We start from the raw sequence: 26535 nt of genomic DNA, 5'->3' as shown, positions 1-26535 counted from the left end.
TCACCAGTAATACCGGTTAGAGAGTGAGATGCCCTCAGGGGATTCCTGCACTACCTGCCTGGTCCTTCCTGTCTGTCTGGCGGTCACCCAGTCCCTCTCTGCCTGCACTCTCTTAAGCTGCGGGGTGACCACCTCCTGAAACGTGCTATCCACGTAGCTCTCAGCCTCGTGGATTCACTGTAGTGACGCCAGCTGCTGCTCAAGTTCCGAAACCCAGAGCTCGAGCTCCTCCAGCTGGCGACACTTCCTGCACCTGTGGCTGTCCAGGACACGGGAAGCGTCCTGGAGTTCCCAAATGGCACAGGATGTGCACTCGACAGGACTGAGGTGCCCTGCCATGCCTCGATTTATTATATTATTAACTAAACTTAACAAAAATAAACTAACTATTTAAAAAAACACTCACCAGCTACTCACCAGTCAGCTCTTTCCCTTGTGCTGATGTCAACCTGGTTTTATTTAATCGCGTTAATACACTAGTTTAAGTTATTAAATTTAATAAAAGTACAGCAGTTTTACACTCCCAGCTCTTAATTTAATTTTGCCCACTTTCCTAACTCTGAGGAAAAAAAGAAGCTGGAAGACATCTGCCCACACCACCCTCGCCACCGCCCACACCACCCTCACCACCGCCCACACCACCCTCACCACCGCCCACACCACCCTCACCACCGCCCACACCACCCTCGCCACCGCCCACACCACCCTCGCCACCGCCCACACCACCCTCGCCACCGCCCACACCACCCTCGCCACCGCCCACACCACCCTCGCCACCGCCCACACCACCCTCACCACCGCCCACACTGCCCTCGCCACCGCCCACACCACCCTCGCCACCGCCCACACCGCCCTCGCCACCCTCACCACCGCCCTCGCCACCGCCCACACCACCCTCGCCACCGCCCACACCGCCCTCACCACCGCCCACACCACCCTCACCACCGCCCACACCACCCTCACCGACACCCACACCACCCTCACCACCGCCCACACCGCCCTCGCCACCGCCCACACCACCCTCGCCACCGCCCACACCACCCTCACCACCGCCCACACCGCCCTCGCCACCGCCCACACCACCCTCGCCACCGCACACACCACCCTCACCACCGCCCACACCGCCCTCGCCACCGCCCACACCACCCTCGCCACCGCCCACACCACCCTCGCCACCGCCCACACCACCCTCACCACCGCCCACACCACCCTCGCCACCGCCCACACCACCCTCGCCACCGCCCACACCACCCTCCCAACCGCCCACACCGCCCTCGCCACCGCCCACACCACCCTCGCCACCGCCCACACCACCCTCGCCACCGCCCACACCGCCCTCGCCACCGCCCACACCACCCTCGCCACCGCCCACACCACCCTCGCCACCGCCCACACCACCCTCACCACCGCCCACACAGCCCTCGCCACCGCCCACACCACCCTCGCCACCGCCCACACCGCCCTCGCCACCGCCCACACCACCCTCGCCACCGCCCACACCACCCTCGCCACCGCCCACACCACCCTCACCACCGCCCACACTGCCCTCGCCACCGCCCACACCGCCCTCGCCACCGCCCACACCACCCTCACCGACACCCACACCGCCCTCGCCACCGCCCACACCACCCTCGCCACCGCCCACACCGCCCTCACCACCGCCCACACCACCCTCACCACCGCCCACACCACCCTCACCGACACCCACACCACCCTCACCACCGCCCACACCGCCCTCGCCACCGCCCACACCACCCTCGCCACCGCCCACACCACCCTCACCACCGCCCACACCGCCCTCGCCACCGCCCACACCACCCTCGCCACCGCACACACCACCCTCACCACCGCCCACACCGCCCTCGCCACCGCCCACACCACCCTCGCCACCGCCCACACCACCCTCGCCACCGCCCACACCACCCTCACCACCGCCCACACTGCCCTCGCCACCACCCACACCACCCTCGCCACCGCCCACACCACCCTCACCACCGCCCACACCACCCTCGCCACCGCCCACACCAGCCTCGCCACCGCCCACACCACCCTCGCCACCGCCCACACCACCCTCACCACCGCCCACACCGCCCTCGCCACCGCCCACACCACCCTCGCCACCGCCCACACCACCCTCGCCACCGCCCACACCGCCCTCGCCACCGCCCACACCACCCTCGCCACCGCCCACACCACCCTCGCCACCGCCCACACCACCCTCACCACCGCCCACACAGCCCTCGCCACCGCCCACACCACCCTCGCCACCGCCCACACCGCCCTCGCCACCGCCCACACCACCCTCGCCACCGCCCACACCACCCTCGCCACCGCCCACACCACCCTCACCACCGCCCACACCGCCCTCGCCACCGCCCACACCACCCTCGCCACCGCCCACACCACCCTCACCGACACCCACACCGCCCTCGCCACCGCCCACACCACCCTCGCCACCGCCCACACCACCCTCGCCACCGCCCACACCACCCTCGCCACCGCCCACACCGCCCTCGCCACCGCCCACACCGCCCTCGCCACCGCCCACACCGCCCTCGCCACTGCCCACACCGCCCTCACCACCGCCCACACCTCCCTCGCCACCGCCCACACCACCCTCGCCACCGCCCACACCACCCTCGCCACCGCCCACACCACCCTCGCCACCGCCCACACCGCCCTCGCCACCGCCCACACCGCCCTCGCCACCGCCCACACCACCCTCACCACCGCCCACACCACCCTCGCCACCGCCCACACCGCCCTCGCCACCGCCCACACCGCCCTCGCCACCGCCCACACCGCCCTCGCCACCGCCCACACCACCCTCGCCACCGCCCACACCGCCCTCGCCACCGCCCACACCGCCCTCGCCACCGCCCACACCACCCTCGCCACCGCCCACACCACCCTCACCACCGCCCACACTGCCCTCGCCACCGCCCACACCACCCTCGCCACCGCCCACACCACCCTCACCGACACCCACACCGCCCTCGCCACCGCCCACACCGCCCTCGCCACCGCCCACACCGCCCTCACCACCGCCCACACCACCCTCACCGACACCCACACCACCCTCACCGACACCCACACCGCCCTCACCACCGCCCACACCGCCCACACTGCCCTCGCCACCACCCACACCACCCTCGCCACCGCCCACACCGCCCTCACCACCGCCCACACCACCCTCGCCACCGCCCACACCACCCTCGCCACCGCCCACACCACCCTCGCCACCGCCCACACCACCCTCACCACCGCCCACACCGCCCTCGCCACCGCCCACACCACCCTCGCCACCGCCCACACCACCCTCGCCACCGCCCACACCGCCCTCGCCACCGCCCACACCGCCCTCGCCACTGCCCACACCGCCCTCGCCACCGCCCACACCGCCCTCACCGACACCCACACACCCTCGCCACTGCCCACACCACCCTCGCCACCGCCCACACCACCCTCGCCACCGCCCACACCGCCCTCACCGACACCCACACCGCCCTCGCCACCGCCCACACCGCCCTCGCCACCGCCCACACCACCCTCGCCACCGCCCACACCACCCTCGCCGACACCCACACCACCCTCACCACCGCCCACACCACCCTCGCCACCGCCCACACCACCCTCGCCACCGCCCACACCACCCTCGCCACCGCCCACACCACCCTCACCGACACCCACACCACCCTCGCCACCGCCCACACCACCCTCGCCACCGCCCACACCGCCCTCGCCACCGCCCACACCACCCTCACCGACACCCACACCACCCTCGCCACCGCCCACACCACCCTCGCCACCGCCCACACCACCCTCACCGACACCCACACCACCCTCGCCACCGCCCACACCACCCTCGCCACCGCCCACACCGCCCTCGCCACCGCCCACACCACCCTCACCGACACCCACACCACCCTCGCCACCGCCCACACCACCCTCACCGACACCCACACCACCCTCGCCACCGCCCACACCGCCCTCACCGACACCCACACCGCCCTCGCCACTGCCCACACCGCCCTCGCCACCGCCCACACCGCCCTCACCGACGCCCACACCGCCCTCGCCACCGCCCACACCGCCCTCACCGACACCCACACCGCCCTCGCCACCGCCCACACCGCCCTCACCGACACCCACACCGCCCTCGCCACTGCCCACACCGCCCTCGCCACCGCCCACACTGCCCTCGTCGACGTCCACACCGCCCTCGCCACCGCCCACACCACCCTCGCCACCGCCCACACCACCCTCGCCACCGCCCATACCACCCTCGCCACCGCCCACACCACCCTCGCCAGCGCCCACACCACCCTCACCAGCGCCCACACCGCCCTCGCCACCGCCCACACCGCCCTCACCGACGCCCACACCGCCCTCGCCACCGCCCTCACCGACGTCCACACCGCCCTCGCCGACGCCCACACCGCCCTCGCCACCGCCCTCACCGACGTCCACACCGCCCTCGCCGACGCCCACACCGCCCTCGCCACCGCCCACACCGCCCTCACCGACGCCCACACCGCCCTCGCCGACACCCACACCGCCCTCGCCACCGCCCTCACCGACGTCCACACCGCCCTCGCCGACGCCCACACCGCCCTCGCCACCGCCCACACCGCCCTCGCCGACGCCCACACCGCCCTCGCCACCGCCCTCACCGACGCCCACACCGCCCTCGCCACCGCCCACACCGCCCTCACCGATGCCCACACCGCCCTCGCCGACACCCACACCGCCCTCGCCACCGCCCACACCGCCCTCACCGACGCCCACACCGCCCTCGCCACCGCCCACACCGCCCTCACCGACGCCCACACCGCCCTCGCCACCGCCCACACCACCCTCGCCACCGCCCACACCACCCTCGCCACCGCCCTCGCCGACGTCCACACCGCCCTCGCCACCGCCGTCGCCACTGCCCACACCCCCCTCGCCGACGTCCACACCGCCCTTGCCACCGCCGTCGCCACTGCCCACACCCCCCTCGCCAACGCCCACACCGCCCTCGCCACCGCCCTCACCGACGCCCACACCGCCCTCGCCACCGCCCACACCGCCCTCACCGACGTCCACACCGCCCTCGCCGACGCCCACACCGCCCTCGCCACCGCCCACACCGCCCTCGCCGACGCCCACACCGCCCTCGCCACCGCCCTCACCGACGCCCACACCGCCCTCGCCACCGCCCACACCGCCCTCACCGATGCCCACACCGCCCTCGCCGACACCCACACCGCCCTCGCCACCGCCCACACCGCCCTCACCGACGCCCACACCGCCCTCGCCACCGCCCACACCACCCTCGCCACCGCCCACACCACCCTCGCCACCGCCCTCGCCGACGTCCACACCGCCCTCGCCACCGCCGTCGCCACTGCCCACACCCCCCTCGCCAACGCCCACACCGCCCTCGCCGCGTCCACACCGCCCTCGCTACCACCCTCGCCGACGTCCACACCGCCCTCGCCACCGCCCTTGCCACCACCCTCGCCACCGCCCACACCACCGCCCTTGCCAACGCCCACACCGCCCTCGCCACTGTCCTTGCCACCGCCGTCGCCACTGTCCACACCGCCCTTGCCAACGCCCTCACCGCCCTTGCCACCGCCCTCGCCACCGCCTACACCACCCTCGCCACCGCCCTTGCCACCGCCCTTGCCACCGCCCACACCACCGCCCTTGCCAACGCCCACACCGCCCTCGCCACTGTCCTTGCCACCGCCGTCGCCACTGTCCACACCGCCCTTGCCAACGCCCACACCGCCCTTGCCACTGCCCTCGCCACCGCCCTTGCCACCGCCCTTGCCACCGCCTACACCACCCTTGCCACCGCCCTCGCCGCCACCCACACCGCCCTCGCCACTGCCCACACCGCCCTCGCCACCACCCTCGCCGCCCACACTGCCGCCCACACCGCACTCGCCAGCCCCCCCGCTGCCCTCGCCACCACCCTCGCCACCCACACTGCCACCCACACCGCCCTCGCCAGCCCCCCCGCTGCCCTCGCCACCACCCTCGCCACCCACACTGCCGCCCACACCGCCCTTGCCAGCCCCCCCGCTGCCCTCGCCGCCCACACCGCCCTCGCCACCGCCCTTCTGCTCATGCCCACACTGCCCTCACCACTGCCCAAAGGCAATCAAAGGATGTGGGGAAAAGGCGGGAAAGTGGAGTTGAGGTAAAAATCAGATCAGCCATGATCTCATTGAATGGCGGAGCGGGCTCGAGGGGCCGAACGGCCTACTCCTGCTCCTATGTCTTATTGTCTAAGGTGATTGGCAAAAGAAGCAAAGGTGAACAGAGGAAAAACTTTTTTACACAGCGAGTGGTTAGGATCTGGAATGCACTGTCCGAGGGAGTGGTGGAGGCAGATTCAATCATGGCCTTCAAAAGGAAACTGGATAAGTACTTGAAACGAAAAAATGTGCAGGGGCCACGGGGATAGGGCGGGGGAGTGGGACTAGCTGGATTGCTCTTGCATAGAGCCGGCACGGACTCGATGGTTCTATGATTCTATGATTCTGTTTTGATCTGGTTGGAGAATGTTTGACCATGATGGTTTCGTGCCAAGTCTTTGAATCTTAACTGCAGGCTTGCCATGGACAGTCAATAAAGTCTTGTCACACTGCAGGCCCACCCACCCTGAGGTGCAGATCTGCACCCGTGCCTTCGATGCACGCACAGAGCTCTGCTGTGCCCCTGCCTCGGAGTGTTTATGTTAGGACAGAGTCCTGGGAGTGACCACTTTGTCCTCACATTAAAAATATTCTATGCAAAATACCAACATATCCCAGGAGGTCCAATGGAGCATCTCGGCATTTTTTTTGAAAGTGCTTTTTTTGCACCAAATTGGAGTTATACTGTAACTGGTGCCAAGTTGAGGTAGGTGGTGGAGTGAGGTGGGGTGGGGGAGGGGGGTTCTCGCACTGCTTGGCTTTAGTGTGCTTGGGCGATAGATTGGGATCTGAAAGTTGAGTTAAATTGCCACCATTTGTGTCAATGCTCACCTGAAACTGCATTCCGTCAGTGGCAGTATAACTGCAACCTGAAGTAGTGTGTCTGATTTCTCAGTTGCTGATCCCAGATGCATAGATAGGACAGTGCACAATAGAAGCCAGGCATCTCCCTACTTTGAAGAATGGGAAATTAAAGGGTGAGTTAACTTGAGATACCCTCCAGCCTTGGCTCAGTGGTAGCACTCTCACCTCTGAGTCAGAAGATTGTGGGTTCCAGTCCCACTCCAGAGTCTTGAGCACATAATATAGGCTAACACTTCAGTGCAGTACTGAGGGAGTGCTGCACTGTTGTAGGTGCTGTCTTTTGGATGAGATGTCAAACTGAGGCCCCATCTGCCCTCTCAGGTGGATGTAAAAGATCCCATGCGCTATTTGAAGTAGAGCACCAGAGTTCTCCTGGTATCCTGGCCAAAATTTATCCCTCAACCAACTCCTAAAACAGATTATCTGGTCATCACATTGCTGTTTGTGGGAGCTTGCTGTGTGCAATTTGGCTGCCATGTTTCCGACATTACAACAGTGACTACACTTCAAAAGTACTTCATTGGCTGTATAGCGCTTTGGGACATCCTGAGGCCATGAAAGACGCGATATAAATGCAAGTATTTCTTGCTTTTCTTTCTCCTGATGTTTGCAGTGAGTTATCGACCCACTTTCTTGGTTATGAAATTGAAGGATCAAATGAGGGGCTGAATAACTGTCAGAAACTGAGAAATCCATGCAGGATCCTGGGCTTTATAAACAGAGGCATAGAGTACAAAAGCAAGGAAGTTATGGTAAACCTTTATAAATAACTGGCTGGTCTCAGCTAGAGGATTGTGTCCAATTCTGGGCACCATACTTTAGAAAGGATGTCAAGGCCTTGGAGAAGGTGCAGAGGAGATTGACTGGAATGGTACCAGGGATGAGGGACTTCAGTTATCTGGAGAGACTGGAGAAGCTGGGGTTGTTCTCCTTAGAGCAAAGTTTAAGGGGAGATTTGATAGAGGTGTTCAAAATTATGAGGGGTTTTGATGGAGTAGACAGGGAGAAACTGTTTCCACTGGCAGGAGGGTCGGTAACCAGAGGACACAGATGTAAAATAATTGGCAAAAACAACAGGGGGAGATGAGCAGAATTTTTTTTACGCAGTGAGTTGTTATGATCTGGAATGTACTGCCTGTAAGGGTGTTGGAAACAGATTCAATAGTAACTTTCAAAAGGGAATTGGATAAATACTTAAAAAGGAAAAATTTGCAGGGCTATGGAGATTTAGCAGGGGAGTGGGACTAATTGAATAGCTCTTTCAAAGAGCCGGTACAGGCATGATGGGCCAAATGAGCTCCTTCTATGCTATATGATTCTATAACGGCAAATAAATAGATCCGAACTTTTGCTGTCCACACTGTCTGCAATGCTTATATTGCTTGTTTTAACTTGACAGGCACTGCTCCTTCCAATAATATCCCTGTTGGTCCTTACCCGTACATGGTTCGGTCAGACGATGACAAAGATGTTCCTGTCGTACAGGCTTACGCATACGGAAAGTACCTTGGATATCTAAAAGTGACCTTCAACAATGAAGGAATGGTGACCAAAGCTGAGGGAAATCCTATTCTGTTGGACAGCAGCATCCCTCAAGGTAACATTACACCTAGACATTGATTGGAAGACATTTCATTGCGGAGAAAAAAATGCAGTTTTCTAAATGGTGCGTTTGTGATATGACAATGTGTAACTAAAGTAATTCAAGCAGATTCAGTTTAAATGCTGATTGATCGAGGTTTATGCTCAGAATTGTTTGAGGATCATTGGGGGTTACATACATACGTACGAACATACGAATTAAGAGCAGGAGTAGGCCATTCGGCCCTTCGAGCCTGCTCTGCCATTTGATAAGATCATGGCTGATCTGATTGCAATGGCAACCCTACTTTCCTGTCTGTCTACTATAACCTTTGACTCCCTTGTTAATCAGGAATCTATCTAACTCAGCCTTAAAAATATTCAATGACCCTGCCTCCACCGCTCTCTGGGGAAGGGAGTTCCACAGACTCACGACCCTCAGAGAAAACATTTCTCCTCATCTCCGTCTGAAATGGGAGACCCCTTATTTTTAAACTGTGGCGCCTAGTTCTAGTCTCTCCCACAAGTGGAAACATCCCCTCAGCATCTATCCCTTCTCGTCCCCCCAAGGATTTAATATTGTCAAATTGGTTAACTCCCGAAAACGTGCGCTGGGATCGCGGTGCGTGATTAACCCGCGCCCTTTGGTTGCGATGCCTGATGATTTCAGTGATAGTTGTGAGCAGCCAGCGCCACCTGTGCTTTTAATTGGCTGCACGCACCAGCAGGAGGCCCTGATCTCGGGAGTGGCTTGCACTACTTAAAGGCAGCTTGCACCTCTTAAAGGGGAGGTTCACTGTGGCTGCAGGAAGTGCTGGAAGTGCTTTGGGAAGTGAATCTGTGGTAGAATATATTGAAGAATGGCTGCGCCTGGGAGAGAGTGTGCACCAAGGCTCTGGGACGGTGCACTCGAGGCCTTGGTGGAAGAAGTGGACAGACAGAGGGCCATCGTGTATCCGCAGGTGGCAGGAGGGCCTCCAGACATATGCTGAAGAGGCTGTGGGATTCTGTGGCGGGCGATGACAATGCCAGGAGCATCGCACCACGCACATGGATGCAGTGCAGGAAGAAGTTCAATGATTTGACACGAGTGGTCAAGGTGATTGAGTTCAACTGTAATGTGGCATGTCCTGCCAAATGCACCACTAGCCTCATCCACACCTACCAACAAACTCTTTGAATCAGTACGCAACCCTGCGAATCAGATGCTGAATCTCACCCTCACACATTACCACTCTTGCAAGCTGCACACCTACAACTCACAGGTCACACACACTGGCAGCTATTCAACCATGACAGCCACATCACCCAAACATCTTGCAGGACACTCACTGACACTCTTCCCTCTTTCTTGTGGGAGAAGGTGACACATAACAAGAGGCAGCAAGAAAGAATGGACAGAGGACAGACATGCCTACATGTCCTCACCCCCATGGAGGAGACGGTGCTGTCTATCATTGGAAGGGCCGTCGCTGAGGCCGTGGCCATTGGCGGTGCTGGAGGGATCGATGATGAGGGTCTCTCCATATCTAATCCTCCTTCTCTCTTCCCACTTCTCCCTCAGCCCACAATCTTTTCTGACTCATGTTCTGCAGATGATGTAAGCACGCATGTCTTACTTTCTCCTCTCTCTACACCACAACTCACCCCGTCTCCCTTTGTCATTTCAGAAACTCAAGAACTGGAACCTGCCCAGTCAGAGGAGGCGGAGGAAAATGATAGTGTTGATGCAGACACTCGATCTCATACTCACAACCACCAGCTCAGAGACTGACACCGCTCGTCCTTTATAGGCTAGGATAGAGGAGGGATTTGCACGTGGTGAGACACCGGGCACAAGTGCGCAGGAGCCGGGGTGAGGTCCCAGCTCGCCGGAGGGCAAGGTCACTCACTAGTTCTGCTGCAGAGGAGTCAGATGAGGACTTTGATGGGCCAGGCTACAGAAGAAGGCTGATGGGCGTACATCACCAAATGCCTGGTGCATTGGAAAGCCTGCCAGAAAGCCTGCGGACAAGGAGCATGGAGGAATCCAGCTCCAACTTGGCACAGGGTTTTGCGTAGAGCTTGGAGCCCATCCTTTCCCACATGGAACGGGTGTGTCACCTCTATCAGCACACCTGTGGAACCCACCCTGATGTCACAGCTTCCATTGGAGCACAAACATTTGCCATCAAAGATCTGTCTGCTGCATTACAAGCCCTGGGTTCCACTGTGGAACGGGGCTTCAAGGGCGTCGCAGGAGTCCAGCAATCTGTTTTCCAGTGGCAATGGTGCCATGGAAGATGAACCTGCTGTCCTCTCTCAGGATGACAGCTTTCCTGCTCCCATCCCTGCCACTTCGCCAGTGCCCTTGCTGTTGCCTGTCATCCAGCCAGGCCAGACTGCTGCAGCCCAGGCCGAGATGAAGCCGGGCCTTCCCGTCCAGAGCTGCTCAAGATCGTCCTCCAAGGCCATCTGCACTCTCCTCAATTGAAGGTCAGCAGCCTTCCTCCGACATTGGGGAAGGTAAAGGCACACGAACAACAGGCACTAAGGGAATCAACAAGGGTGAACAGTATCAGTTTGTATGAATCATTTGATGTGTAAATCTATAAATGTGGTTATGAATTTCATTTGGTGTTGGTTTTTATTTCTGTGATGAGCTGAGGGGGAAGCAATGTGTAATCATAAGGGGACGATTTGATGGTCATGTGGAAGAGGAAAGGTAAGGAGTGTGGGACTGTTGTGAATGGGGAGGTGTCATTGAGGTTACTGGTATCACTCATTAATAATCTGATCACGCAGAGCCCTGGCAGACAGGGCCTGATGACCTTGTTGCCTCATGGAGCACAAACATTCATGGGATGTGGGCATCACTGGCGAGGCCGGCATTTATTGCCCATCCCTAATTGCCCTTGAGAAGGTGGTGGTGAGCTGACTTCTTGAACCGCTGCAGTCCATGTGGTGAAGATTCTCCCACAGTGCTGTTAGGAAGGGAGTTCCAGGATTTTGACCCAGCGACAATGAAGGAACGGAGATATATTTCCACATCAGGATGGTGTGTGACTTAGAGGGGAACGTGCAGGTGGTGTCGTTCCCATGTGCCTGCTGCCCTTGTCCTTCTTGGTGGTAGCGGTCGCAGGTTTGGGAGGTGCTGTCAAAGAAGCCTTGGCGAGTTGCTGCAGTGCATCTTGTAGATGGTACACACTGCAGCCACGGTGTGCCGGTGGTGAAGGCAGTCAATGTTAAAGGTGGTGGATGGGGTGCCAATCAAGCTGGTTACTTTGTCCTGGATGGTGTCGAGCTTCTTGAGTGTTGTTGGAATTGCACTTATCCAGGCAAGTGGAGAGTATTCCATCACATTCCTGACTTGTGTCTTTTGGATGGTGGAAAGGCTTTGGGGAGTTAGGAGGTGAGTCACTCACGGCAGAATACCCAGCCTCTGACCTGCTCTTGTAGCCACAGTATTCGTGTGACTGGTCCAGTTAAGTTTCTGGTCAATGGTGACCCTCAGGATGTTGATGGTGGGGGATTTGGCGATGATAATGCCGTTGAATGTCAAGGGACGGTGGTTAGACTCTCTCTTGTTGGAGATGGTCATTGTCTAGCACTTGTCTGGTGCGAATGTTACTTGCCACTTATCAGCCCAAGCCTGAATGTGGTCCAGGTCTTGCTGCATGCAGGTATGGATTGCTTCATTATCTGAGGGGTTGCGAATGGAACTGAACATTGTGCAATCATCAGCGAACATCCCCATTTCTGACCTTATGATGGAGGGAAGGTCATTGATGAAGCAGCTGAAGATGGTTGGGCCTGAGGAACACCTCCACTTTCTCCTCCTCCTCCTCCTCCACTTCCTCCTACGTCTCTTCCTCCTCCTCCTCTCTCTTCCAGCAGCTTGTCCTGCTCTGCGTGGCCTCTCTTCATGTTCCCAGCCACGTTTAATTCCCAGAGGAAGCCCTAGCAGGCCACTCATGTCGGGCAGCAACTTTGGTCAACACACTATTTTAAATGCCACTAATAGTACTGCACGACCAGCCAGACCACTCTCTATGGAATATTGCAACTTTCTCCAAGTACAGGAAACTTCTACAAACACCCACAATTGTACCAGCAGCTAGAATAACTAATCCTGCATCTAACCTTTACCTCCTGTATGCTCCCTTTAAATAGCGCTGGTTGAGGTCCTTCATGCCCTTTAACTCCTGCTCAGCTATGTGAGTTTAGGACAGTGTATTGGCTGGAGCGTGGAGTACGAAAATGCTGCCAGCTGCTTCAAATCAGCGTTGCACACTGATTAAAATCATAATCTCCTTACTCCACATGCTGCTGGTGCTCGTAGGTTTATTTACCAATATGGCATTCTGTGTCATGCCGGAAGTATGCGTGCTCATCTCGGACGCCATTTTCGGGACTTAGGTGCCCACGTAGCGCCTACAAAATAGGCCCTCCGTGGCCCAATTTAGCCTCCGTTGACTTTGGTTGATGATTACAGTGTTCAGTATCATGCACCAATTATTCAAACTATCCTCAGTTTTACAGTCCGACACATGCGTATTAATGGTCCCAATAGGCTACACTATGTTATTTGATTTTCCCTACATAATTGTATTTTATTTCCTTTGTATTTAAGATAATAATAGTGATGTTGGTTCAGTGTCCTAGCCAATATTTATCCCTCAACCAACATCATTAAAATAGATTACCTGGTCATTTTGATATTGGTGTTTGTGGGGCCTTGCTATGCATATTGGCTGGCACGTTTCCTACATTACAACAGTGACTACACTTCATTGGCTGTAAAGCGCTTCAGGACGTCCTGAGGTCGTGAACAGTGTGATATAAATACAAGTCTTTCTTTTTTTCTTTACCTGTCTAAGTCGGACTTCATAAAAAGGGAAAGTCCAGCTTCAAAAAAATCACACAATGGGTGAGTTAATAACTGAGAATGGAAGAGCATTTATGTCTCTCTGTTGTGGGAAGTGATTCACTTTTGTTTGTTGGAGCCTCTGATGAGAGATTCCGATCACTAAGGGAGTGATTTTCACACAGAGTTTAGTCTCACTGGTTGAGCTAAGAAGGAGACGGGGTGATTTTGTGCTCCCCGAAGGGAGCTGGGCTCACAGGGAGCACAGTTGGAGAATCAGGGCTACAGTGCGGTATCATTCTCTCTGAATTGCACTCCCTGAGAACACAGTTTCCTGCTGGGAGTATAAAATCACCCCGAGCAGGTCTTTAGAACCCATTAAATGAGAGCAAAGAGCAATTTACCGATATGGCAAAGAAGCGACATTCAGCATCATAATAGTCACAGTTGGCAGCGTCAGAATATAACTGATGGCCCCTGGATAGCTCAGGGACTTCAGCCAGCGGGTAGCTAAGCTTCAATGGGTGAATTCCCATGGGGATTCTCCCGATTGTCCAATATAACCTCGCCGGGAGTTCCAGAGAAACAGCATCAACACCATTTATGCTCTTTCTCCGGGGTTTCTGTGGATCTTCTACCGAAATTACAGCGGACGATCAGAAACCCTCCATCCCCCTCCCCGATGAAAATTCACCCCCACGTAGAACATGATGGCACAATCCATGATGTGCGCTGAGTTCGCTGCTCCTGGCATTACCTCATCACTCCCGACCGGAGTCTCTGCTTCCGATCGCTGTTCCCATTAGGGGGAAAGCAGGTGCTTGGACATGGTGCCTCCTGCGGCTGAATAGCCTGCTGACGCTCATTGCGAAGGGTCACGCTCAAATAATGCTGCCTTGGCTAAGGGCAACCGTAAAGCCACACCCCGGCAAGGAGTCAACGTCTTGAGGAGAAAAGGAGAAAACTGGTGAGGAATATCATTTAATTCTATAAATCGATGGCATTAAAACTTTATCTCCCGTCTTACCTTCAGATGAGGTGTTGCTGGCAGATGTGAACAACTGGAAAAAAGCACTTGCCAATTATTCAAAGGAGGTCATTGGGGAAACACTGGTCTATCTGAACGGAACGACTGAGGAATGCAGGAATCGGGAATGCAATATGGGGAATTTAATCTGTGAAGCTATGGTAAGGAACACTTGTGTGGACAACTTCAGTGCCATTTACTTCATGGATATAAACCCGGCAGTATGTGACTATCTGCCATTGTTTAACCAAGGTACGGGAGGGGAGCCTTCACTCCATTTTCTGCCACTTGCTCGGATAATCTGAGTGGAATGCACTGCCTGAAAGGGTGGTGGAAGCAGACTCAGTGGTAACTTTCAAACGGTAATTGGATCTGTACTTGAAAAGGAAACATTTGCAGGGCTATGGGGAAAGAGCAGGGGAGTGGGGCTAATTGCATAGCTCTTTCAAAGAACTGGCACAAGCACAATAGGCCGAATGGCCTCCTTCTCTGCTGTATGATTCTATAAAGTAATTTTTCAGTGTTCAAAAGTATTTATTTGTTATTGGGATATGAGCAACAGTGAAAAGGAAGCATGTATCGTCCATCCCTAATTACCCTGTAAGCGTTAAGAATCAACAAGTAGTGTACGACTGGAGTCACATGTAGGCCAGACCCCGGGGGGAGGTGCGTGTGTGTACATGTTCCTTTCCCTGAAGGATGTTAGTGAATCTGTGCGGTCTTTACAACAATCCAGCTGATTTTGTGGTCATTTAATCTGGTGCTAAACCACAAATAACCAGATTTATTGAATTCTATTCCACAATTTACCACAGTTAATATTTGTCTGCACCGCTCTCGGCGTGGGGTTTCACAAAACAGGAGCACATGTCGGGAATTGGGTGCATGCCTGAATTCCTGGTTTGTGCTCCCACCACACAAAGCTCGGGGCTGGGAGCACCAAAGACCCCATCAGTTTTATGCTATGAGGTATCCTAACTTGTACCAAATCCCATTCACCCATCACCCCATACCCTTTCTGATCTACATTGGCTCCCAGTCCACCAACGCCTCTAATTTAAAATTCTCATCCTTGTGTTCAAATCCCCCCATGGCCCTCCCCACTATCTCTGTAACCACCTCCAGCCCTACAACCTTGCGAGATCTCTGTGTTCCTCCAATTCTGGCCTCTTGTGCCTTCACAATTTCCTTCACCCTACTGTTGGTGGCCATGCCTTCAGCTGCCTAGACCCTAAGCTCTGGAATAGCCTCCCTAAATCTCTATGCTTGTTCACCTCTCTCTCCTTTTAAGACTCTCCTTGAAACCTACCTCTTTGGCCAAGCTTTTGGTCAGCTGTCATAATATCTCCTTCTCTGGCTCGGTGTCAAATTTTGTCTGGTAACATTCCTGTTGATGCGCCTTGGGACGTTTTACCAAGTTAAAGGCGCTATAGAAATGCAAGTTGCTACTGTTGTTGTTGTTGTTGTTGAAGTGTGATATGTGATTAAATGCCACTCACCAGAGGCCTGTCAAACACACCTTTCTGTAAGTGTTGCTGATACCATGGAAAAGTGACCTAAATGCGCCAAAGCTAATTGTCCTTACTCATTTCCTTCATAAACATCTCTATGCCCATTGACAGTGTTCTGGGAACTTTTCCCCCACAAACTGCACAAATTTGACCCACTAACCTACTTTAAACCAAACTAGGGAGCATACTGCCATGCCTAGAGGTTATTGCTGTGAATATTTTTATAGTCAAGTGCACTAAAGCTTGTTTTAAAATAAATTACAGATGTGCTGAAGTTAGCTGTTTTAAATTAGCAGAGGGAGAATGCTGTGCTGACTACAAGTGCAAAATAAATAGACAAATAAGTGGAAACATAGAGTGAAGCATGAAGCAGACAGAGAGACAACTTGCTAATATCTGTTGTGGATTATCCACTTCACTTTTTTCAAGATAAATTTAGCATTAGGTGCAGGATCCTGGCTGTAAACAGCCTCTTTCAGTGAAAGAGTTTGATTCTGGATTTGTCGACCCACAGACTCAGCTTTTCCTTAAGCTGTTCTGCATCCCCTTTTTTGTCACAACTGTGCCATTAAATGTCAGCCCATGGTAGCATGCTGTCCTCTGAGTCAGAAGGTTGTGGGTTCAAATCCCACTCCAGAGACTTGAGCACAAAATCCAGGCTGACACTCCAATGCAGTACTGAGGGAGTGCTGCACTGTTGGAGGGGCTGTCTTTCGGATGAGAAGCCCCATCTGCCCTCTCAGATGGACATAAAAGATCCCATGGTGCTATTTTGGAGAAGAGGAGGGGAGATCTCCCCAGTGTCCTGGCCAATATTTATACCAAAACCAAAATCACTAAAAAACAGATTATCTGGTCATTACCTTATTGCCGTTTGTGGGACCTTGCTGTGTGCAAATTGGCTGCTGCGTTTCCCTACATTACAACGGTGACTACACTTCAAAGGTAGTTCATTGACTGTAAATCACTTTGGGACATCCTAAAATTATGAAAGGCACAATATAGATGCAAGTCCTTTCTTTCATCCTGTGAATATCCATATTAACTTAGCTCTTTGACTTTTTACTAAATGATTAGTGGGAGCAGTCCCATATAGAGCATGAAACTTTTGCACCAGCTGAATCCAAAGCATGTTATAAAATGAGTACAGCTGGGCGGATCAGATGGAGACGAGGTAGTAATTGTCCTTTAATTCCACCTTCAAAGGAGCATCTCTGCTGATTTTTTTCACTTCCGACACCATTCTAGCCAAGTGTGAAATTGCAACTTTAGTGCAAAATTAGAGGCAATTTTGTGTTGTGGGCAATATGCCCTGTGGCACTAGGTTGTGACTATGCAAATCCAGAGCATATAGGACTCTTGCAGCCAACAGGGAGAGGAAATGTGAAAAGGCAATCCACTGCATCACCTCCATTCCTCATATTCTCTAATTACATCAATTTAGAATGAAACTCGAAATCTCATTATTGGTTTGACAATGATGATTGAGTTGTGTACATTGGGATCTCAGTAACCAGGAGATGGCTGTAACAATGTACATGCAGAGAACGCAGAGATAGGAATGGCTGTCCTGCAGTAAGGAGCATCTAAGTGAGCTGACAGAACCTACACCAGGCTCTCGTCTCTCTCTCTCTCTCGTATCTCTCTCTCTCTCGTGTCTCTCTCTCTCTCGTGTCTCTCTCTCTCTCGTGTCTCTCTCTCTCTCGTGTCTCTCTCTCTCGTGTCTCTCTCTCTCGTCTCTCTCTCTCTCTCTCTCGTCTCTCTCTCTCTCGTCTCTCTCTCTCTCTCTCGTCTCTCTCTCTCTCTCTCGTCTCTCTCTCTCTCTCTCTCGTCTCTCTCTCTCTCTCTCTCGTCTCTCTCTCTCTCTCTCGTCTCTCTCACTCACTCTCTTTGCAACGGTTTCAGATCTACCAAAATATCCGCAAACCAGACGAGAGGTTTTGGAACCACGTCTCCATTTGTTTGACGCAAGGGGGTGGAATCCGTGGGCCCATTGACGAGCGCAGTAACAACGGTATGTAGGTCAGCTAATATCACACACTTCTATCTCTGATGAACAGGGCCACCTTTAGTTAAAATTTAAGTCTCAACTAGAAATGGCCCAAATTGGGCAATTTGAAAAGTATTAATGAATTGAAAAAATAAAAGAAAATGTTGTGTAATTGTGTGTGAAGTGATGCATTTTGGAAGGAAAAATGAGGAGAGGCAATATAATCTAAATGGTATAATTTTAAAGGGAGTGCAGGAACAGAGAAACCTGGGGGTTCACACACACAAATCTTTGAAGGTGACAGGACAAGTTGATAAGGCTGTTAAAAAAGCATATGGGATCCTGGGCTTTATAAATAGAGGCGTAGAATGCAAAAGTAAGGAAGTTATGATAAACCTTTATTAATCACTGGTTAGGCCTCAGCTGGAGTATTGTGGCCACTTTTGGGCACCACACTTTAGGAAGGATGTCAAGGCCTTGGAGAAGGTGCAGAGGAAATTTACCAGAATGGTACCAGGGATGAGGGATTTCAGTTATGTGGAGAGACAAGAGAAGCTGGGATTGTTCTCCTTAGAACAGAGAAGTTTAAGGGGAAATTTAATAGACATGTTTAAAATTATGAGGGGTTTAGATAGAGTAAATAGGGAGAAACTGTTTCCACTGGCAGGAGGGTCGGTAACCAGAGGACACAGATTAAAGATAATTGGCAAAAAATCGAGGGGGGAAATTAGTAGAATTTTTTTATGCAGTGAGTTGTTACGATTTGGAATGCGCTGTCTGAAAGGGTGGTGGAAGCAGATTCAATAGTGACTTTCAAAAAGGAATTGGATAAATACTTGAAAAGGAAACATTTGCAGAGCTATGGGGAAAGAGCAGGCGAGTGGGACTAATTGGATAGCTCTTCAAAGATCGACACAGATACGATGGGCCGAATGGCCTCCTTCTGTTCTGTATGATTCTATGAATTCAAATCCTTGAGCTTTATGGAGATTTAAGAGTATTTGGCATGAAGAAGAAGAGCAGGCCTCTTAGAGGCACCTTTAGCAATGGAGGAGCTGTGGGAGTTCGACTTGAGAATCAAGGAAAAAATGAGACCAAGAAGGGTAACAGATGAAGAATGAGGAAAGGTAAGAGCTGGGTTGTTCGTTGGATTTTAAAGAGACATGAAAACACTGTAATTGAACAGGTTAAGACAGGGCTTTGAAGGGCATGGAGAACGTCATGGTGTGGTGACTCAGTCATTGCATTGTGAGAGGAATGGAGGTTGGACTTGAATCTTGGTCCAGAGGCGAAAGGACTGAGTATCACCCACGGCCCTGTTCAGTCTCTCTAACCATGGATTTAAACATTGATTGGTAAACGAGGATTACTCTGCAAACACAAACATACAATCTAAGGCCCAATTAATTCTAAGGCCCAATTAATTAATCAAAGTTCACCAATATTGTACATTATACTGAGTTAGCCCTTAATCAGCTTGTTATCTATGCAAGATAGTGAGTAGCCCAATAACATGTTGGATAAATAGAAACTAAACTAAAACTTAAAAGAAAGACGTGATTGTTAGAATTAACAATACTAAAGGTGAGGAATATAGAAGGCGTCACAGGGAGGTGAACGGGGAGATTAGAAGTGCTAAAAGGGAATAAGAAAAAAGGCAAGCAGATAATATAAAAGAAAATAGTAGGGGCTTTTATAATCATATAAAAAATTAAAGATTAGTGAAAGACAGAGTAGGAACACTCAGGGCTGAAGGAGGAGTCTGATTGTGGAGGATGTTGGTATGGTGGAGATATTAAATAAATATCCTATATCGGCTTTGTACAAATGATGGCGGAAGGGATAATGTAGGTGTACTAGAGGAGCATATGGAACAGTTCCTAGAGATAACTGAAGGAAAGAAATTGTTTCTGAAAACATTAGCAAAGTTCAAGATGGATAAATCACGCGGCCTGATGGAATGCACCTGGGCTGTTGAAAGAAGACAGGAGATATCAGAAACTCTGGCCACAATTTCTCAATCCACCTTAAATATACAGATTATGCCGATGGACAGGAGAGTAGACAATATATTATCTTAGTTTAATAAAGTAGAGAAGGACAATCAATGGAACTATAGTCGTTAGTCTAACGTCAGCTGTAACAAACTCTTAGAATCCACAATTTGAGATAAAATTAGTGAGCATTTAGAAATGCATGTGTTAATCAATGACAACTAGGACAAATCGGTTAAAGGCAAGTTCTGTTTGACAAATGTAATTGTTTTTCGAAGAAGTGACTGAATAGAAAAAGGGAATGCAGTAGATGTAATATATATGGATTTAAGAAGGCTTTTAATGAGGTGTCTAACAAGAGGCTCATTAGAATAATGAAGACATTTGGTAAAAGAGGAAATGTAGCAGCACGGATAGAAAGTTTGTTCATGGACAGGAAACAGACTTAGGGTAAATGGGTGTTGCTCAGATTAGAGCAGAGTTAGAAATGGGGTACCCCAAGGGTCAGTGCGGGGCCCATTTTTTTCCTCCATATATATCAATGATTTGGACTTGGGCGGAGGGAACACAGACTTAAAACTTGCTGATGACAAAGGTAAGGGTTTGGTAAACAGTGAGGAGGGTTGCAGAAGACTTAAGGAAGACATTGACAGGTTAATAGAATTTTGTCTGTTTACACTCTTGTGAATTGCCTTGGCACGTTTCACTATGTTAAAGGCACTCTATAAATGTAAGTTGTTGTAGAATGGGCAAACAGGTGGTCGATGCACTTTAATGTGGATAAGTGTGAGGTAATATATTTTGGAACAAAAAATAAGGAATGGGAGAATGCACTCAATGGAAAGACAGGGAAGGGTGCAGATGAACAGAGAGGCCTCATGGTTCAAATACATAATTCCCTGAAAGTGAGAGTGCAGGTAGATAAAACCTTAAAAAGGGCAACAGCATTTTGATTTTTTATAATTCGAATACAAGAGTAAAGAGGTAATGATAAATTTGTACAAAACATCGGTTAGGCCACAGTTAGATTACTGAGTGCAGTTTTGTGCATCCCATTATAGAAAGGACATTAAAGCCACCGAGAGCGTAGAGTGTAGATTCACCAGGATGGTGTCAGGGCTGGGAGTCTATAGTTATGAGGAGAGACTTGAGATACTGGGACTATTCCCATTGGAGCAGAGAAGGCTAAGAGGGAATTTAATGTGGTTTTAAATTATGCAGTTTTGAACAGGGAAAGATCATTTCCTCTGGTTGGGGAGTCATCAATTTAGAATAATTACTGAGAGAACGAGGAGAGAGGTTGGGAGAAATTTCTTTACACAGAGTGTTGGCGGTTCATGGAATATTTTGCCAGAGAGAGTGGTTGCCACAGGCAGAGACCACGGCATCTTTTAAAAGAAAACTGGATAAATATTTGAAGCCGAGAAAACTAAATAGATGGACTGGAAATATAAATTCTCCAGTTTGAGACACACAAACTCAACTGAATGAATGTAAAAAGGTGAAAGAGGGAGGAGAGGGGAGGGTCATCTGTGATTAAAATGGTCGATTGCAATCAGATTAAAAAATGGCTTCATCTTTTTTTCCTACACACAGGAACGATACTAGTAGAAAATATTTTAAGTGTTTTACCGTTTGGAAGTACGATTGATCTGCTTGAGGTCCGAGGTTCAACATTAAAAGCAGCTTTTGAACATTCTGTCAGACGATATGGGCAGAACACAGGGGAGTTCCTGCAGGTGTCTGGTAAGGTCATTCCCCACTGCTGAACATGGCACCATCCTACAAGCCAATTGTTGCTGAAATAGGAGAGTCGGTCTCTTCTGTGGCAATAAAACACTTCAGCAACAATTCATACCACTTTTGACACTGTTGCTTGTTGATTTAAGATCATAAAGGAGACGTACTCGTCAGTGGGGATTGTGGATGTGCAAATGTGTAACAATGGAGCAATTTTAACTTACTGAAATCGTAACTTCTTCAAAATGGGATTGGTAGACTTACTGCCCTGTTATCGGAATCTATCTGCCCGCTGCCATTTATACCCGCTGGGCGGGTGAAGTGCCCGCCTGTTTCAGGTGGTAGGTCCCTTTTAATTGGGGTCCTATGACATTCATAGGACTCCAATTGCCATTTGCTGGTTGGAGCAAGTGCCATGTGCTCTCCGATCAGTTTTAGTGACAATACAGCCAAAGAAGCCCTGGAAAGCTAAGTGGTAAATTGCAAGAGTCCTCCTCCGGTCCCCATAAAGATAATACGGATCCCGCTCCCTTTGTGATTGCAAACCCCTCCCCCACTGCCAGGAGGTGCACTCCACAAATCAGCACTCCCCGCCAGTGGGCGCTCCCCGCCAGTGGGCGCTCCCCTCCAGTGGGCGCTCCCCTCCAGTGGGCGCTCTCCCTCCCCCTCGCAGTCAGGGAGGTTATAAACGGCAGCAAAGGCTCCCAAATGGGCACCAACTGATTTGTTTGCAGGGGTTCAGGGGAGGGGAAGGGTTCAGAGGAGAACAGGGATTCAGGGGGAGGAGGGGTTCAGAGGGGAGGGGGTTTGGGGGAGAGGAGGGGTTCGGGGGAGAGAAGGGGTTCAGAGGGGAGGGGTTTCGGGGGAGAGGAGGGGTTTCGGGGGAGAGGAGGGGTTCGGGGGAGAGGAGGGGTTCAGGGGGAGGTTACACCCATTGTGTGCCTAAAATGATTGTTTGTAATGTTAATTCTCTCCTTGTGGCCAAGTCTGACGTAATGAATTTTCCCAGGCGTCCATGTGGTATTCGACCTGAGTCGAAACTCGGGACACAGAGTGGCCAAGCTGGATGTTCTGTGCTCAGACTGCCGTATGCCACACTATGAACCACTCGATGAATCCAAAGTTTACAAAATCGTTACCAACTCCTACATCGCTGGAGGTGGAGACGGGTTCACTATGTTGAAGAACGAAAGCCTGAAACACGACACTGGTAAACACACATTTTAAATCGATGTTCAATCCAGCAGCTATTTACTGCCAATGTTTATATGAAATATGAAATATATCCTTTAATAAGCATTTTTTCCCCTCTAGGTGACACAGATCTTTCAGTCGTTTCAAATTACATCAGAGAGATGCAGCGGGTTTATCCTGCAATCGATGGAAGAATATCTTTTATAGGAAACAGCAGCACGAGGCTTTGTATTAATCTGAAAATTGGATTGGTTTTTTTCTCACTTTTTGCTTTGTTTTTCCATTTTTGACGATTATGACCAATGAATTAATTGCTGCATTCGATTCTAGAAAAGTATTCAGTGAAGTAGCTGTTGGCCCTTTTCAAATGTTTTTAATGTAATTTGCACATCCCGAGAGAAGTTAATCTTATTTCCTGTTTAAAGCACTGACTGATTGATCCCCAGTCTCGACACTCACTCCCACATCCACACAGTGTGAGGGTCAGAGAGACCCACAGGCACAAAGGTTTCTGGGTAATGGAGTGGGGCTGGACAGTGCAACCACCTAACGCAATGAGGACTTGCATTTATATAGCGCCTTTCACGACCTCAGGATGACCCAAAGCGCTTTACAACCAATGAAGAACTTTTGAAATGCAGTCACTGTTCTAATGTAGGGAACGTGGCAGCCAATTTAGACACAGGCAGGTCCCACAAACTGAAATGATCTAAATGACCAGATAATCTACTTTTAGTTGTTGGTTGAGGGATAAATATTGGGCTGGGACACCAGGGAGAACTCCCCCCTCTTCAAAATAGTGGCATGGGATCTTATACTCCCACCTGAGAGGACTTGGTTTAACGTCCCATCTGAAAGACAGCACCTCTGACAGTGGAGCACTCCCACAGTACTGCACTGGACTGTCAGCCTGGATTATAGGCTCAAGTCTCTGGAGTGGGACTTGAGCCCACAATCTTCTGACTCAGAGGCGAGAGTGCTACCGTTGAGCAACAGATGACAGTGTATTGCAGCATAATGGACAGAGCCCAGACACACAGCTTTGTTTGGAGGAAGCATCTTGTGGTCCCCTGACCCCCCGCCTGTCCACCTCCATTCTGCCAGCCCCAGGACGTAGCAAGTCACCATCAGCGAATTTGGTAATGCAGATATCGATCTGTGCGTGTGTACAAAGTCCCATCACCAGCAGAAACTTTTCAATTTCCTGACTGAGCACATTTGCAGATACAGCACAGCTCAGCCGTCGGAACTGTGCTTCTATTAGAATGCGCTCTGGAACATCCCGGGGGAGGGGCGTAGGGTTACCAACCCATCAGGATTGTCCTGGAGTCTCCAGGAATTAAAGATTGATCTCCTGGGAGAAAAATCATCGGGGCGTTAAAAAATGTGAAGCTTTTTTCCATTTACTTTTAACACTTCTGTTTATTAGTTATAAAAAATATTGGAAATAGGAAGGAAAAGGCTGTTTGACCGACAGTCAAGAATCATTCAATCAGGTAACAAAGAGTCTCTTCACTTTCCATTGGTGTGGAAAGGCAGTGCGCGGTGATAATGGACGTGTCGGGCGACCAATGACAGGAGCGTGGATGGATGTGTCGGGCAACCAATGACAGGAGTGTGGATGGACGTGTTGGGTGACCAATGGCAGGAGTGTGGATGGACGTGTTGGGTGACCAATGGCAGGAGTGTGGATGGACGTGTTGGGTGACCAATGACAGGAGTGTGGATGGACGTGTCGGGTGACCAATGACAGGAGCGTGGATGGACGTGTCGGGCGACCAATGGCAGGAGCGTGGATGGACGTGTCGGGTGACCAATGACAGGAGCGTGGATGGACGTGTCGGGCGACCAATGGCAGGAGCGTGGATGGACATGTCGGGCAACCAATGACAGGAGCGTGGATGGACGTGTCGGGTGACCAATGACAGGAGCGTGGATGGACATGTCGGGCGACCAATGGCAGGAGCCCAGTGGGGGTGGGGTGGTTGGAGGCGGGAGGGTCATGTGATGATACGTCCATAAACATGTCCAACCAGAGTTAGCAATCCTAGAGGGGTGCCAGTGTGGGCACGCTGGCATGGAGGCTTGAAAGGTCATGCCATGCGCCTGCCACTGTGGGAGACTGAGGGACAGTGACTTCTCAGGGGAGTGGGGAGAGCAAAGTGGGACCAACCAAACAGTAGGATCCGAGGCTCAGCTAAACTCTGCAAGTAGTGAAGAGGCAAGGCCTAGGCCCTGAGAGAAAGGAGGCCTGTGGTTGTGAAAGTCCTTTTAGCTTTTGGGGGAGTGGATTGTTAAGTTTTGTGTGTTCTTTTTCCATGATTGTTAAATTTTTAGCTGTTTATGTTGTAAGTTTTATATTTAAGGATATCAGAGAATTGTGACGGGCACTATGATTCTAAGAAAAATAAAGTTAAGCTTCCTGATTTGTTTGGAAGAGCTGATGAGTATTTTGTTTAGTTTTGTTTCTCTTTACCTCTGTGAGGTGTACACACCTGGTAATTTCATCTCCCATTTAATCCTTCGACACAATCCTTGGATCACTGTGATTTGACCGTGTGCACACTGCTCAGCTAAAGCCGACCCATAAGAGAGCAGTGCTGGTTATGGAAAGGGTGCTGGGTAATTTAAAGTACTGGTTTGGCCTGCGAGGGGTATGGGGCAAAATGCATGAGCTGCTGTGGATAATATCACTAGTCTGGCGGACAGTGGTGGGGTGTAGGGAGTGGGGATGCACAAGAGGCCAGAGTCGGAGGAACGCAGAGTTCTCGGGGCTTTAGGGCTGTAGGAGGTTTCAGAGATGGGGAGGGGTGAGGCCAGGAGGGATTTGAACATGAAGATGAGAATTTTAAACTTGAAGCAGTGAGGCACTGGGATTAATGTAGGTCAGGGGTGATGGGTGAGCAGTGTTGGTGCAGGATAGGATAGTGAGGCAAGGGTGGAGATGGCCGATATTACGGAGGTGGAAGCACATGGTCTTTGTGATGGAGGTTTGAAGCTTAACTCAGGATCAAATCGGTTGGTTCAACTATAGACCTTGGCCTGGGAAAGGGATGGAATCAGTGGGAAGGATACGGAGATTGTGGCTGGGACCGAAGGTGATGGCTTTGGTATTTCCAATGTTGAACTGCAGGAAATTGCGGCTCACACATGACTGGATATTGGACAAGCAGTCTGGAGGGGTTGAGGAGGTGATGGTGACGTAGAGCTGGCTATCATCAGCGTACATGTGGAACCTGACCCCATGTCTCCCAGTGATATCGCCAAGGGGTAACATGTAGATGAGGAAGAGGAGTGGGGCCACGGATAGAGGTAATGGTGCTGGGGCGGGAAGAGAAACCATTGCTGTGATGCTCTGGTTACGCTTGAATATGTAAGAGTGGAATCTAACGAGGGCAGTGCCACTGAGTTGGACAATGGAGGAGAGGCATTGGAGGAGGATGGTGCGGTCGACCGTGTCAAAGGCTGCAGAGAGGTCAGGAAGGACGAGGAGGAATAGTGCACCATGATCCGTTATAAAGAATGTCATTTAGAACGTTGATTAGGACCATTTCAGGGGCGGAAACCTGACTGGAGAGTTTCAAACATGGTGTTGCA

General features: G+C 52.3%; 1 protein-coding gene across 1 annotated transcript in view; it reads left to right on the top strand.

The window, feature by feature from the left end:
- The window catches only part of LOC137324644 (5'-nucleotidase-like), a 62678-nt gene extending 37314 nt beyond the window's left edge, over nucleotides 1-25364 (top strand). Inside the window, exons 4-9 of the mRNA XM_067989187.1 lie at nucleotides 8455-8652; nucleotides 14516-14670; nucleotides 17926-18034; nucleotides 21601-21750; nucleotides 22754-22954; nucleotides 23059-25364. Coding sequence (XP_067845288.1) covers nucleotides 8455-8652; nucleotides 14516-14670; nucleotides 17926-18034; nucleotides 21601-21750; nucleotides 22754-22954; nucleotides 23059-23228 — 983 coding nt within the window. The 3' untranslated portion in view covers nucleotides 23229-25364. The remainder of the gene's footprint in view (nucleotides 1-8454; nucleotides 8653-14515; nucleotides 14671-17925; nucleotides 18035-21600; nucleotides 21751-22753; nucleotides 22955-23058) is intronic.
- The last annotated feature ends 1171 nt before the right edge of the window (nucleotides 25365-26535 follow it).

The sequence above is a fragment of the Heptranchias perlo genome, chromosome 8 (assembly GCF_035084215.1).
Source record: "Heptranchias perlo isolate sHepPer1 chromosome 8, sHepPer1.hap1, whole genome shotgun sequence".
NCBI lineage: Eukaryota > Metazoa > Chordata > Chondrichthyes > Hexanchiformes > Hexanchidae > Heptranchias > Heptranchias perlo.
The sequence above is the reverse complement of the archived record's forward strand: the minus strand, read 5'-3'. Positions and strand labels throughout refer to the sequence as shown.